The 16566-nt window shown below is 39.6% G+C and overlaps 1 protein-coding gene across 1 annotated transcript; it reads left to right on the forward strand.

The window, feature by feature from the left end:
- The first annotated feature begins 557 nt into the window (after positions 1-557).
- Positions 558-13455, forward strand: htr3a (5-hydroxytryptamine (serotonin) receptor 3A). Its single transcript, XM_052537985.1, has 9 exons — positions 558-624; positions 959-1122; positions 1224-1268; positions 8233-8342; positions 8545-8714; positions 8982-9142; positions 9869-10079; positions 11761-11991; positions 12332-13455. The coding sequence occupies exons 1-9, from the start codon at positions 558-560 to the stop codon at positions 12619-12621; spliced, it is 1449 nt and encodes a 482-aa protein (XP_052393945.1). The 3' UTR covers positions 12622-13455.
- Positions 13456-16566: the final 3111 nt, after the last annotated feature.

The following is a 16566-nucleotide window of genomic DNA, read 5'->3' on the forward strand; positions in this document are numbered from 1 at the left end:
CACAGTTTAATGTAGTAGTCTAAGTACTCATGGAAATAGACTTGAACTTGGTGGTGAAATATGACCCATGAAATGTCAAAGGTATCTGTAATTCATACACCGTCTGCTGCTGAGTTAGTGGGAGGGGGAAACAATTTGAATTATCATTGCTTTTACAATGTTAATGTTGTTTATCCTGTTGCTTTTAAAATATTAAACAAATAAATACCCCATTGCCTCCGTACTCCATTTTTAATGTGATATCTAGGCCTAATAAAAGATGATGTTTACAAGAAATAGTTCTCTTTCAGTGAACTTTTAAATAGTACACAAAGCTTAAATAGTTCATTCTTTCCGTTTTATCTCTTGGGACAAGCTGAAGTGCTCAGGACCTGCCTAGGCTGTGGGATGATCATATAGAGGAGGGAGGGTGGACTAAGTGCTGTAATGACAGTATGCGTGCTTATGGAAAGCTCAAAGATAACTAATGGAGCTCAGGGTGCATCACTGGACGGAAGCAGCCCCAGGCTAGAAGCCTGCGAGAAGATCCTAGAGCAACACCAAAACAGCTCAGCACAATGAAATGTTCAGCACTCTGGACAGCGCTCTTCATTTGCTTGTATGGGGCGGTGGAGACTTGCTCAGGTAACTTTTCTTATACTTAAATGTTGTCTTCGGTTATAAGAACAATTGCGTTTGAGCTTTCAAACAAAGAAATGCTGTAGCCTACTTTCACATTAAAATACCTCAAAGGCTCAAAGTGTCTCAAATCCTAGTGAACTGCCATTGTAGACAGCAATAGGACTTTTTGGCCATAGGAGGTGCATTCTAATATCACAAAATGCTATCTTTGCAAGTTTTTGAATATATCAGTATACTGCTGTGAATTAATATGCTTTCACTTGTACCTGATAGCTTAAAATTTAAACGCTGAAGCTGAAGTAAAAGTGATAAGTGGCTATTCTTTTGTCTGGTGTAGTGAAGAAGCTGAGCAATAACACTGGGCGTTTCGCCAATGCCACTCTGGTTAGACTAAATGAGTTTTTAAGTGCCGGATATAAGAAAGGAGTTCGACCTGTGCGGGACTGGAGGCAGTCAACGACAGTGGCCATTGACCTAATGGTTTATGCGATTCTCAATGTGGTGGGTAGAGGTCTCAAAAGTCTATTAAATATGTAAACTAACTGTCTGTTGATCAAGATTTTTTGCATTTATTCTTTTGTACATATTTCTGTGCCACACAGGATGAGAAGAACCAGGTCTTGACAACATATGTGTGGTACAGACAGGTATGTTGGTGAAAAATAATAGAATTATGTAATATTAAATAACCGACAGCATCTATGTGACTGTTTTTAACGTATTACAATTCCCCGCAATACTGCTTCTGAAAGTACAGCAGGACACTGATCCGATTCCCGAAAGAATGACTCTTATGAGCCGGATCTTTATTGAATCAAGAACGTGCAGCGCAAACAATGCAGTGTCCGATTCCAGAACAAATTATTCATACAATCCGGTGCTTTTTCTCTGTATCAGCAAATATTGCCTAGTAAGTTTAAATGTAAAACAAATTACTATTTTCTTCTTAGTGAATCATAAATGTAAAAAGCAAAGAGCATCGTTTGATTTCCGAACGAATGACTCAAGAGTCGGTTTAAGTGAATCAAAAACAGAGCATGCACGTTAATCCGCTTCCTGAAGAAATTCGTTTGCTCTTTAAAGAGCCACACAGATGGGAAATCAAAAATTACCTGTATTACAGTGTATGATGTAGCTGTCCATCAGTATAAACAATGTGCAAAGTAATTAAACCAAAAAGTACATGATTTATAAAGTTATTGGCTTCTAAAGTAAGGAGTCGACTCTGAATCGCTGAAACTAGTCGTTATAGATTTCAAACCTTTTGCCCATCTCTATGTACGTCACTAGGGACACTTTGCATAATAATCTCTGCCTACCATGTTGGGAGAAACGGAACTCTGAGTCTCTGACCTGCCCCACCCAGGCGGCAAGGAAGTCGACCGGAAGTTGAAGTCGGGTGGGGGCTGCCATCTTATAGCAGAACTTCACTTGCGTTAGCATTCCCATTGACTCCCATTCATTTTGGCGTCACTTTGACAGCGAATAACTTTACATCTGAGGCGTTTAAAGACTCCGTTTGTCCATTATTTATTTTTAAAGATACACGAGAATGTATAAAGGGCTCCATTACCTTCTATGTTACATAATGGCACCGTATCAACAGTTTTTGTAAAAAAAAGGCTAACAATTGCAACATAACCACTCGTCTCTCTGTCGCATTACCGTACAGACAGGAGGAGAAGCTCGCAGGCAATTAACTTAATATGGCGTACTGGGATTACATTTTAAAATACTATACAAAATAATTAATCTGAATACTTACTCCTGCTCACTCACGACAAAGAACTCCCCGCTCAAGCTCGCTGTCTCTGCAAGATTAACGATGGCAGTTTGCACGCACAGCCACTTGGAAGATTTACATCTGTCAGACAGGTTGCTGACATCGTCAAGCTTCGTTTGAGTCTGCGCGTCAGAAACGGAAGTGCTAAAAAATGCTAAAAATGGGCTTCACTTGTCTCAATTGAGTTCCAATGGGGTCGCTGTGTCCATTTCTTTTACTGTCTATGGCCCCACCCCCCCCACACAGACGCTCTGGTTGGTGTGATAGCATCATGTCGAGGAGACAGTGTGTTTTTAATTGTAAAGGCAAGTTTGTTTTATTTTCACTGCCAAAGAATGAAGATCAGAAGAACCAATGGCATTTCACTGATGACTGCTTTTCTAATCTCGGTGAGTTCAAGGTGGGATTTTCAAAGCGTTTGGCCATAAAAGAGGGTTCATTACCAACTTTATTTAGACCAACAAGCATCTCCGAATCACAACGCGAAGTATGATTATGAAGTTATGTGTTTGTTTTGTCCCAAGCGTCTAATCAGTATGTCGCGCTAGCATTAACAGTTATATGTTAAAACCCTCTGGAGTCGATTAATGCGGATACGCGTTATGAGTCATTTTCCCCTAATAACCACGAAAAAGTCGGTGCTGATCTTCATTTACAAACACGTCATTAAAATGAAGTGTAACTCTGTGAATACTCAACTAAGAGACATGAGAGAGATACCTATAGAAAGCTTGACATCTCTGCTTTAAAACTAAACAAGTGCTGCCGAAAACAGATATTCTGTGATAAAGTAATCCAAATGAAAACAACATGATACCCACAATAATCGTCTGGCGCCGAATAATCGTCTGGCGCCGATACAGGATGGCTGCCTCCGTGACGAGCTCCGCATATGTTTTTGTGTTTTTGTTAGTTTGTCCTGTCTTTAGTTATATTCCTGCCATCAGTTTCACCAGGGAAGAACTGCTGAACATTCGGCAGAACACACCACAGGATATTTTACCGGATTTCAATTATTCAGACGTTTTACTGAACGTTGTTATCGGAGGAGCGGCGGCGCTGATCAAGCGCTTCAGGACGCGCAGACGGGGGAAGCGGGCGGGAGCGCTCGTCAGACTCAGGAAGCGCGGATTTCGAACGCCGTTGCCTAGCATCCATCTGGCAAATCTCCGCTCTCTACCCAACAAAACGGACGAACTCCTTCTGCTTTCTCGGACAAATAAGGATTTCACACACTCTGCTGCTCTGTGTTTCACGGAAACCTGGCTGAATGACACCATACCGGACAGCGCGCTCCATCTGCCGGGCTTTCAGCTGTTTAGAGCGGATCGTGACACAGAATCAACGGGGAAATCGCGTGGCGGCGGGACATGCTTTTACATCAATGAACGGTGGTGTACAGATGTAACTGTGTTAAAGAAGACGTGCTGCTCAAATCTCGAAACACTCTTCATTAACTGCAAGCCATTCTATTCGCCGCGGGAGTTTCACTCGTTCATTCTGGTCAGTGTTTACATCCATCCCCAAGCGCATGTGAGCTCAGCTTTACAGAAACTCGCTGATCAGATCACAGAGACAGAACAACAACACCCGGACTCTGTTTTAATCATTCTCGGGGACTTTAATAAAGCCAATCTGTCCCGTGAACTGCCAAAATACAGACAGCATGTTACTTGTCCCACAAGAGACAGTAATATATTGGATCACTGTTACACCACAATAAAGGATGCATTTCACTCTGTTCCACGAGCAGCTTTGGGACGTTCTGATCACCTTCTGGTTCATCTAATACCGTCCTACAGGCAGAAACTAAAATCAGCTAAACCTGTATCAAGGACTGTAAAAAGATGGACTAATGAAGCAGAGCAGGATTTACAATCTTGTTTTGACCTCACTGATTGGAGTGTTTTTGAAGCTGCTGCCACCGATCTGGATGAACTCACAGAGACCGTAACATCATATATCAGTTTCTGTGAGGATATGTGTATTCCTACAAAGACTCAACTAATTTACAATAATGACAAACCGTGGTTCACTGCAAAACTCAGACAGCTCCGTCAGGCCAAAGAAGATGCTTACGTGAAGGGGGACAATGTCTTGTATAAACAGGCTAAATACACATTGGAAAAGGAGATCAAAGTGGCAAAGAGGAATTATTCTGAAAAAATAAGGACTCAGTTCACTTCCAACGACTCCGCATCAGTGTGGAAAAGTCTAAAGAAGATCACCAATTACAAGACACCACCCCCCAGCACCGTAGAGAATCAACGACTGGCAGACGATCTGAACGAGTTTTACTGCAGGTTTGAAAGAACACCCATCACCTGCCCTGAACGCCTCCCCCAACAACCATTCACACCCTTCACAACTCCTGCAACCAGCCCTGAATGCCTCTCCAAACTACCGTTCACACCATTAACAGCTCCTGCAACCCATCCTGAACACCTCTCCAATCAAGCACTCTCACCATTCTCACCTCCTGCATCCCCCCTCTCCCCCACACCTGCAATTCAGATCAGCGAGGATGCGGTGCGCCAGGTCTTCCGGAAGCAGAAAAGGAAAAAAGCACCAGGCCCAGATTGTGTTACACCAGCCTGTCTGAAATCCTGTGCTGACCAGCTGGCCCCCATCTTCACACAGATCTTCAACAGATCGCTGGAGCTGTGCGAAGTCCCTTCATGCCTCAAACGTTCCACCATCATCCCCATCCCTAAGAAACCCAAAATTACAGGACTAAATGACTACAGGCCTGTGGCTCTAACGTCTGTAGTCATGAAGTCATTTGAAAAACTGGTGCTGGGCCACCTGAAGGACATCACTGGGCCCTTGCTGGATCCTCTTCAGTTTGCCTACAGAGCAAACAGGTCTGTGGACGATGCAGTAAACATTGGACTGCATTATGTTCTGCAACACCTAGACAGACCGGGGACTTATGTGAGGATCCTGTTTGTGGACTTCAGCTCCGCCTTCAACACGATCATCCCAAACCTCCTCCTGCCCAAACTAAATCAGCTCTCCGTGCCCACCTCAGTCTGTCAGTGGATCAACAGCTTCCTGACAGACAGGCAGCAGCTAGTGAGGCTGGGAAAATACACATCCAGCACCCGTACAATCAGCACCGGAGCTCCCCAGGGGTGCGTTCTCTCCCCACTGCTCTTCTCCCTGTACACTAATGATTGCACGTCTAAGGACCCCTCTGTCAAGCTCCTGAAGTTTGCAGATGACACCACACTCATCGGCCTCATTCAGGACGGTGACGAGTCTGCTTACAGACAGGAGGTAAAAGAGCTGGCTGTCTGGTGCAGTCTCAACAACCTGGAGCTTAACACCCTCAAAACAGTGGAGATGATCGTGGACTTCAGGAGAGACCCCCCTGCACTCCCCCCACTCACCATCATGAACAGCACTGTGACTGCAGTGGAGTCATTCAGGTTCCTGGGCACCTCTATCTCTCAGGACCTGAAGTGGGACATTCACATTGACTCCATTGTGAAAAAGGCCCAGCAGAGGTTGTACTTTCTCCGCCAGCTGAGGAAGTTTAACCTGCCACAGGAGCTGCTGAAACAGTTCTACTCCACCATCATTGAATCCATCCTCTGCACTTCAGTAACTGTCTGGTTCAGCTCAGCTTCTAAATCTGACCTCAGAAGACTACAGAGGGTAGTCCGGACTGCTGAGCGAATCATCGGTTCAACCCTCCCATCTATTCAAGAACTGTACTTATCCAGAGTGAGAAAAAGGGCTGTCAAAATCACTCTGGACCCCTCACATCCAGCACACTCCCTCTTTGAACTGTGTCCATCTGGTCGACGCTACAGAGCACTGAGCACTAGAACGACCAGACACAGGACCAGTTTCTTCCCTCAGGCAATCCATCTTATGAACAGCTTATAATAACGGCGGACACACTACACTTTATATTTATATACACACACACTTTATTTATCTAACACACATACTTAGTATACACTTAAATTTTGCACACAATATATATGTACATACATAACTTCATTTTGTAATATACTTGCCTACAATTGTCATTTGTATATTGTTATTCACTCTCTACTTATTTGTATTTTTTATTCTTTTATTATGTGTTTTATGTTCTGTCGCTGTCATTCTGTTGTACTGCGGAGCTTCTGTCACGAAAACAAATTCCTCGTATGTGTACATACCTGGCAATAAAGCTCATTCTGATTCTGATTCTGATTCTGATGATGTCCAATCTTTCACGTCTCCCTTCATTATATCTAATGTGAACGCGTGAACGTGCTATTCAGATTCAAACTGAAGCCCGCGGCTTGAATACACCCACACAGAAGAAAAAGCAGCGAGACTGTTCAAGTTTTTTATTTGACTGTTTGCTTCGCGATGAGAGGAATAAGAAATAATTCACCCCAAAAAGATGCTAACGCATTGTTTACCGTGAAGTTGTGTGCGGAACAACCAATCAAACCTGACTATGTTAGTTGACCAATCAGAACACAGTATGCTACCTAAAGATGGGGTTTAAGGAAACTGAATCTTTTGAACAGCTTCGCGCGTACCGTTTGGGGATCTCTGAGAATTGAGGTAATTTTAAAATGATATTTTGACAAAATGACAATGTTTTTAACCTTGGATGGATTTAAACCTATTGTACAGGACTTATAAACAGTGATAGGAAGCTTAGAATTTTCATCTTACTGGCTCTTTAAAGCTGCGGTAGGGAACTTTTGACGCTCTAGCAGTTAATAAACAGAACTGTTTGCCTCTTGCGGAAGAACATCGTAGCCGGAACTACTTCTCTCTGTTTATGTCTATGAAGAATCACAAAGGTACTGGGTTACTCCGCTGCGGTACCCCCGAAGCAATCTAAAATAGTCCAAATATAAACACTTATTATAGGTGTACCCTAGTGATTCAGGACAAGCTAAAAACACGGTTTGGAAAATGGATTCATGGTGTACTCGGATTATTAGGCTATATAAATTTTTCTAAATTTTGAACACAAACAAAGTTACGGACCGGACCTCTGATTGGTTGATTTCTTACAGGGAGCGGTCTGTAACTGCAAATGGCAATAGGACCACTTTTCAGGAGCCAGAGGAGCTTGATTTTTTTCACAGATTATCTGTCTCATATTCTACTGTCAGGACATAATGACAGGTTTAACAAATATGTAAAAATATATATTTACAAAAGTTACCTACTGCAGCTTTAAAGGCACAATATGTAGGATTTTTTAATTAAAATATCAAAACTCGCCTGCCAATGATGTCATTTTCCTAAATTTCCAGTTTTGTTTTTATAAAACATTTGGAATCACCAAAGACGCTTTATGATGTGCGTTTTATTAGAATGGTGACAATCGCATAAAGTAGCAGAACTTCCAAACGTATGTGGTATGAAAAAACAGCGCCTAATATGCACGACCGGAAGGAGCATAAGCGGTCGACTGTTGCATAATAAAAACTAAACTGCTTTTGAGCCACTTGTTGTGCTCGTTCGGCGTCCTTGTTTCGCTTTGACAGCTTTTTTTTTTGTCTCACCCGCTTCATTCTACTACATTAATAAATCATTAACTTATCCGTGAACATGCTTTCTGCCCGAGTCCCATCAGATTGCATTGGCTTTGGGGGTGAAGACGTTAATTCCCACGATTCCACACTTCATCACAGCCATCAAACTACACCTTTGTTTGTTTTGAATACGTGTCCTCTAGTGGCGAAAATTTTAATTTTGTGCCTTTAAGTCTCCGCTTTAAACAAGAAAAGTTACGTGCCCGACTTAATGCTAATGATACTTTTTTTGTTTGTTTTTACTCGACATTTCTCTCACATCAAAAGCAATGGACGGATGAGTTCCTTGTGTGGGATCCCGAAAAATTTGATGACGTTGAACAGATTTCCATTCCCACTGCCAACATCTGGGTTCCAGATATTCTTATCAATGAATTGTAAGTAGACTTGACATAATGAGATAGCTGAAACGTTAATTATAGAATTATTTTGAATGGTTAGTATGCTCTTCATAGCTAGCCTGTCCTTTATCATCTTCATAGAAGATTGCACCATTATGGATATCCACCAGATTTTTGTTGATTTATTTTATCTGAACTTGAATCGTTTGTCTGCTTGCTCCCTCTCTGTTCTCTGCAGTGTGGATGTAGGAAAGTCTCCAGATATACCTTACGTCTACGTAGGCCATACTGGACTTGTTCGTAACTATAAGCCTATTCAAGTGGTGACCGCCTGCTCCCTCAACATCTACAACTTTCCTTATGATGTCCAAAAATGTAGCCTGACTTTCCAGAGCTGGCTGCACACAAGTACGTACACACATTTCAGTAAGCTCGAAGAGAGATCATCATTCAGTGTCATCAGTGACAAAATGGAGCTCCTACACACAGAATCCAAGTCTAAAAGGATTTTGAGACATGTGATCTTAAATCATTGATGAAACTTAAGCATAAAAGCTTATTAAAATACAGACAAAGAAAAATGATGCGTAAATGATTCAAGCACAAGAAAAAGAAACGCCATACCTTTCCCTGAAAGCCGAATTAACTGACCTTTAACCTTATCTCATCCCGTAGCTAAAGACATCAACATCACACTAATGAGAACCCCTGAGGAAGTAATGAACGACAAGAGTGTGTTCATGAACCAGGGAGAATGGGAGCTGCTTCACGTCCTCTCCGTATACAATGAGTTCAGCATAGATAATGATGATTACTACGCCGAAATGAAGTTCCATGTGAGTAACATAATAATGCCAAATTGAGCCATGGCACACATTTGCAAATGAAAAATGTCAGGGATACACACAAAAGCTTTTTACAGTCGGGTCTAACAGAAGTCTTATTGACTTTATGAAACAAATTGCATTAGCTTTGTATTATTGTTTAGAGGAGTGTTGTCTAACAGTGAGCTATAATTCCAATTAAAAATTAGCTACAGATCAACATGCATTAGCAGATAAATATAGCAATATTACATCAACATCTACAACACTTCCAGGTCTTAAAATACATTAACAATTTACTCTACATACTTGACAAGAAGTGACAATAAAGACCTTTTATTATGTAATTTGTTTTATTTATTTAAAATAAATGGTGTTTTTTTGAGCTTCGAGTTTTTTATAAAATAGTAAGCAGCATAACTGTTTTTAAAAACATTAATAATAATAAGAATTCATAATAGGCCAGATCATATATCAGAATGATTTCTGAAGGATCATGTGACACTGAAGACTGGAGTAAAGACTGAAAATTCAGCATTTTCATCAATTACATTTTAAATAACATTTAAGAGAACATTTTGACCCCAAACGATTGAATAGCAGTGCACCACTAAAAAATGCACATGGTCCAAATGTCTGGTCACATTTCTTTTGGAAAGCAGTTTTAAATTAGTGCCCCAGTGAAATGAAAGATCAACATTATTGCAACGACGAAATGCATCTTTCATTTATCGCCAGGTTGTGATCCGACGCAGACCTCTGTTCTATACAGTCAACCTCTTGTTGCCCAGTATATTCCTGATGGTGATGGACATCGTTGGGTTCTACCTGCCCCCAGACAGTGGAGAGAGAGTATCCTTCAAGATCACCCTGCTCTTGGGCTATTCTGTCTTTCTCATCATCGTCTCTGACACTCTGCCAGCGACTGCCATAGGGACCCCTCTCATTGGTAATGAGGTCTTTCTGATTCACAGAACATGACCTGATGCATTAAAAAAAGAGAGAAAACACTCAATCATTCTTTACTTCCTGATCAAGGAATCTTATTTTTGTGTCAAAGGTGACGTGTGATTTAGTCTACGACATCTAGACACTTTTAAATGTCCTTAGATAAAAAGGTTTTTGTTGTTTTTAGAAAGTGGTGTGATTCAGTACAGTTTCCTTTCTGCTGGCTGCATTTCTGATGTTGCACATCCGCAGTCAGAAGGCAAAAAACCTTTCTTGAGTATTTCAACTGAAGTCAACCCACATGTCCATTGATTTTCAGTATGGAACCGCAGCTTGAGGAAGCTTGTGCGGAAATACATAGTGCTGATTAATTTGAGAGATAAGGAGAGCAGCCTAGATCACCACAGAGGTTTCAAGTTCAAATGCGATTGCAAAAATGCTTTCAAACACAATAAGGCTCACAGAGAGCGTGCATTATTTTTATTGTTTTTTTGTTTTCTTAAGTTCTCAGCATATCAGCATATTGTGTAAATGAATTCATAACAATATACTGATAGAACTCAACAAAACAAGTAAATACAGAATACAACAATACAGAAAAATAACAGTAATGCGTGACTTCTGGGTAACTCAGCCAATTATCATGCTGAAACCATTGGTATAAATATATACAGTTGGGTCACAATGAAAATCTGGGATTCAAAATCCAGTTTAAACCAGGGAATGAATGCTTTAGGATTTGACACATTTACAACAGAAAAAGTTTTGAACAAGAAAATATTTAAAATTGTACACTATTTCTAAGTCACTAATCAAATATGCAAATTCGTGACAGATTATGTGACTCTGTATAGATGATCAGCATTTTCTTCTATCAGTATTTCCTGCTATCTAGTATTAAAAATTATTAAATCAATTGGTCAGAGGTGTTTTGGACTACGCTGTTATATATATATGTATATATATATATATATATATATATATATATATATATATATATATATATATATATTTCTGTCTTTAGTTAATGCTGTATAAAATAACACCTTTCAAATGTTTGGGGTCAGCAAAAACAAATGTTCACTTTTTACTTTTATTTAATAAGTATGCATAAAACTGATCAATATTGACTTGTACAGTATTTTTTGTCTTCCAAAACACGATTTCTATTCATGAAAAAAATTGCACAGTTTCCATAAAAATATTAGGGTTAATATACTGTTTTTAAATGTTTCTTGAGCACCAGATCAGCATATTAAAATAGTTTCTGAAGGATCATGTGACACCGAAGACTGGTGTAATGGGTGCTGAAAAACCACTTTGCCATCACAAGAATAAATTGCATTTTAAATATATTTACCATATTACTGTTTTGGCTATTTTTGTTTAAATGAATGCAGCCTTTGTGACAGTGTTATCTTTCAAAATCATTTAAAAAAAACTTACCAACCCCTAACCTTTGAAAGGTGTAATACAACATTTCTGAGCACTGTATAACAGAACAAGAAGAAAAGACTTTTATTTTTAATTCTTATAGACATTCATTGTGCAGAATGACAGTGAGCACTGCAAAGATCTGATACAGTCTATGGTTCTGTCCAGTAATAGTATGATTTGTGCACGCACAAATGAGAGGAAACATTGGATGTAAGCATATGTTATGTCTTTGTGTTTGAGTGTAGGCGTGTACTTTGTGGTTTGCATGGCACTGCTGGTCATCAGTCTGACCGAGTCTGTTTTGATCGTGAGGCTGGTGCACAAGCAGGATCTGCAGTCTCGTGTGCCCCAGTGGGTCAAACACCTGGTGCTGGAGAAGATCACGATGCTGCTCTGCATCCGAAACAAGAAGTTCTGCTCGAACCTCACGCAGGGATCCGACCTGCCACAATACAAAGAAAACAACATGAACACAGGTAACTAACCCTTTGCTAAGTCCCGCCTTAAACGTTACGGACCAATCCTACCTTAGCAGCTGTTGCAGTCCATGCTAATGCTAATAATTAAATCAAATGTAAAATAACTAAATGATCAAACAAGGAATCACTAGTCTTTTCATAATGCAAGTCAAGTTTGTTTGCATAATTGTTAAATTACCTTCACAGAAATGAGTCAGCAAATATCCATCCCTACCGGGTGATCTGTAAAGCTTGACTTTGCAACAGTACCAAAGGGGGTGGAGCTTAGTAAATGTGCTGTAGGTGGTCAGTTTTCACAGATGAAACGAGTTCTGAGATTCTCCTGTGATTCTTTAAGCGGTCCACTGCAACCATCACAGCTGCGAGGGACCCAAAGACCCTGAGAGAAACATTGGTTTGGGGCTGTCCATACGGGACAGCGGGTCTCCCGTCATGGACGGCATCCTTCGCGAGATCACCACCATCCGTCAGTTCATGGAGAAGAAGAATGAGAGCAGGGAGATCGCTAAGGAGTGGCTGCAGGTGGGGTACGTGCTGGACATCCTGCTGTTCCGCGTCTACCTGCTCACCGTGTTGGCCTACAGCATCACTTTAGGCACACTGTGGTCCGTCTGGCAAAATGTCTGACAGCAGATGTAGGTCACAATAGGGAAGGCGCCAATTCTGTCTCACTGCTTAATGTAAATGCAGTGTTTGACGTAGTTTAAGTGCTGGTAATGTGATTGTTATCTCGCAAGAGAATAACTTGAGCATCACTGAAGAGAAATGTGCTTTCAAATCAAGAGTTATTACTTGTAGACTACTGTTCTTACCAGATAAAAGCTCTTCAAACAGCCGTCTCTGAAAAACATACAACATACATGTATGATTGTTATAATATCACTGTCTTCTCATATTCAGTACAACATTGTGACTGCAAGTATGATACTCCCTTTTTACAACAGTCTTAAAAATAAATAATAAAAAAATACATTTTAAATACATTATAAGATATTTTGTTTATTTTTTCTCTGCCAATGGAAACTTTTCCGAAAGACTTACACAAAATATATACATATAAATAAATACATATATTAAATACAACTAACTGTGAAAAAGCAAATCAAAACCTTCAGCAGTGTACTGTGCCTGAGTGTTCCAATATTAAGAAAAAAAAAACTTCCTGCATTTGATCAATCGCACTGACATACAGTAAACTACCGTTCAGAAGTCAGTAGGCTTATTTTTTTAATTAGTTTGTTCTTTTATTCAGCAAGGACACATTAAATTAATCAAGTGACAGTAAAATCATTTATAGTGTTACAAAATATTTATTTTAAAAGTGGTTCTTTTTAAAGAACTAAATTATATTTTAAAATATATTAAAATAGAAAACGGTTCTTTTAAGTTGTAATATTTCACAGTATTACTGTTTTTCCTGTTTTTTTAAATTATAAATGGAGAGCATAAGATTCTTATCAAAAGCATTAAAATCATACTGAAACAATATTTACTTTAACCATATTTGCGTGTTTTTATTATGTATTCATGGAAAACAAAATCCATCCTTTAGCTTCCAATTAATAGCCTTCATTCCGTTTCACTTCTGTTATCCTGATCAAATCTGTAGTACCGCGAAAAAATATGCATTTCTTTTGTTGAAATGAAAACCTCTTGTAAAGTGTCTATGTTTCTATGTCTTGAGAAGATGTTTGACCGTGTCTCTATTCTTTCCCCTCTCGTTCAGCCCAAGGGCGGTTGAGCCTGTGACACTAAATGAACTAATTGTAAAGATTTTCACCTCACTGGGAATGCGCTCAGCAGGCCTGGGGTGATTTGATAAATGCCATCGACACCCTACATAATTAAAGAAAAAAGAAATCAGTTAGACAGTAAATGGGAGCATTGATCCCAATAATCAATGTGGCTACATCTCTCCATCCTGCCAGCACACCACAGTCCTGAATTAGAGATATCAAACTTCCTGTTTTATAGGAACAACAGTTTGACCAATGCCACTCTTTATGGAAATAAAACAAATCAATATTATCATAATTGTATTTCAGTAACAATAACACAACCATTGACCCTGGATGTTTGCAATCAACTTTGACCAGCAGAGGGCTTCTAAGGCCATGTAATGTAAGGCACTGCTGATGTTATGGACATCATCACATGATCCTGAGTTTCACTGGTATCTGTAATATTAAATACAGTCTGCATTTTGAGTGCACACAGTAGGTTTCCAGTGCCAGAGGAATTTTATCATCAACCAAGAACGGAATGTTGGCAGGCGCAGTCATAACAAATGGCTTCAAGTGGCATTTGTAGGCTGTTACATGTTTTGCAAATTCATCTGCTGGAGGTCGTCCACCGGCTGTGGCTGGGCCCGCTCGCGCCCGCAGGCTCGGCTTAGCTGGGAACACAATCGAGGGGTTTGAGAAGACCACGGCCACCATTCAGTCCTTCACTGTCTAAACTTCCCTTGTCCATTAGATCATATCTGGGTCAAAGAGCAACTAAAGATGGGACCCCCTGCTTGCCGCACAAAAGCTATTCATGCAGAGGTCACATGACCTTAGCCTAAATCTGGCGGTCTTGGGTGCCAGCAGCATTAGCGTCACTCTGATGATTCACTCTGAAGGCATTGCAAAGCAAATGTGTGACCCTGGACCACAAAACCAATCATAAGGGTACATCTTTTTTGAAATTGAGATTTATACCATCAACTAAAAGCTGAATAAATAAGCTTTGCATTGATGTATGGTTTGTTAGGATCGGACAATATTTGTCTGAGACAATTATTTTGCAAAAAAAAAAAAAAATTGAAATACTGAGAAATTTGCTTTTAAAATTGTCCAAATGAAGTTCTTAGCAATGCATATTACTAATCAAAAATGTAATTTGAACATATTTACAGTAGGAAATGTACAAAATCTTCAAAGCACACGATCTTTACTTAATACCCTAATGATTTTTGGCATAAAAGAAAAATTTCTAATTTTGAACCATACAATGTTTGTTTTTGTTTTTTTTGGCTATTGCTACAAATATACCCCAGCCACTACTGGTTTTGTGGTCCAGGTCACATATAGCCTACAAAATGAACCTTGCTTTCTTTCACAGACGACCATTAAAAAAAAATCAGATTCATCTAAAGAGATAGAACTAATTAAAAGACTCATTAGCACATAGCACACTGCGGTAGCATTGTGTGCTTTATATGAAGCACATTATTTCCAAAGATAGTTAGAAGGTTAAAAGAGATAACGATTTCATTAGCCAGTGTACTGTAAAGTTACATTTTAGCAGGCAAAATCCATACGAATTTCATTTGAAGTAGAAACGCTTATATATTTACATTTTACAGCTTGGTTCATTTGCTGTGAATGTGAAATTTGCTTAGTGAACTGTGCTTTATATGTTTGACAATTGTAGACCTTATGTAGCCCTTTTATGTAGAACTTTTTTGCTCGTGAAATTGAGCTAATGTGACCCCAATCTTCATTTACTTTTGCTCTGCAAAATGTTGCGTGCTCAACCTAGTCATCTCATTAGGAATCTGTGATTGGGAGGTGGGACTTGACTTCTGTGGCAGCGACACATATCTACGCTATCAATACCTGACCTTTTTTGTTCATTAAATTTCGCTTTAGTTTTGTTAATTTCAGAGAAAACCAAAACCAACTAACAGTGCGATAATGACGTCTAGTGATGGAAAAACGTTGTATTATATTGTATACAGCCCCTTGTGATATACCTGTAGTGTTATATGTGAAATCATACATGAATAAAATGTTCATACTTTGTGATCACATAACGTCTTTGTTTTCAGTTCTATCAGACGGGCAGAGACTGTTAACGTTAGATGGCAGCAGTTAGGCTGAGCTTTTGCTCTGTCTAGCCTAACACTAGCAGATGTTTACAATAATTCAACAGGATCATAACTCAAAGACACACACAGAGAGTGTTAGACAGATACAATACCAGAGGGAGCATTAGCTTAGCGCCGAATGCCATTATTTGCTCAGATGGTTTTGGTATTAACACAGAGCTCTATGTAATGAACACAGGCAGAGTCTCTAAAGCACCGAGGTTTGAATTCTCAGCTTGGCTCCCCCCAGAATATCAGAGAAGCAGAGACTGCTTTTGTTTCAGTCTGTTTCCCTCTGAATAGTAATGAGAGCAGGCAGGGAAGGCACAGAACCTGCTCTCTTACCTGTGTGACTCCACTTTGCTATCTTGAGGATTCACTGGATAATGTATTCGCATCAAGTTCAGTCTTGCCATCTTGTATACTGTAATATTAAATTTGGTAGCTATTATCTCAGCTGCAGGTGGTGTTAACTGCACTATATTTAGGAAGCCATTAAGGTTGCTTTAGTAGGTTTTCCTACAAACATTATTATTTTATTTTAAAATAAAAATACGTTTGAATAAGACCAATTAGTATTGGTTAATGAAATCCTCACATCCTGGTTTACAGACTCTAATGAACAACAGCAATTAAAGATAATGAACAGCAAAGCACATGTATTAGTGAATTGAGGCTAAGCTCTGATATATTTACAAAGATTAAAAAAAAAAAAAAAT

The sequence above is a fragment of the Carassius gibelio genome, chromosome A21 (genome assembly GCF_023724105.1).
Source record: "Carassius gibelio isolate Cgi1373 ecotype wild population from Czech Republic chromosome A21, carGib1.2-hapl.c, whole genome shotgun sequence".
NCBI classification, from domain to species: Eukaryota; Metazoa; Chordata; class Actinopteri; order Cypriniformes; family Cyprinidae; genus Carassius; species Carassius gibelio.

Bases quoted from the DNA above. Each gene is read 5' to 3' on its own strand.
- htr3a (XM_052537985.1), top strand. From the start codon at position 558: ATGAAATGTTCAGCACTCTGGACAGCGCTCTTCATTTGCTTGTATGGG. The intron at 1,123-1,223 runs GTGGGTAGAGGT...TGTGCCACACAG, and splicing joins TTTATGCGATTCTCAATGTG to GATGAGAAGAACCAGGTCTT. The intron at 8,343-8,544 runs GTAAGTAGACTT...TGTTCTCTGCAG, and splicing joins GATATTCTTATCAATGAATT to TGTGGATGTAGGAAAGTCTC.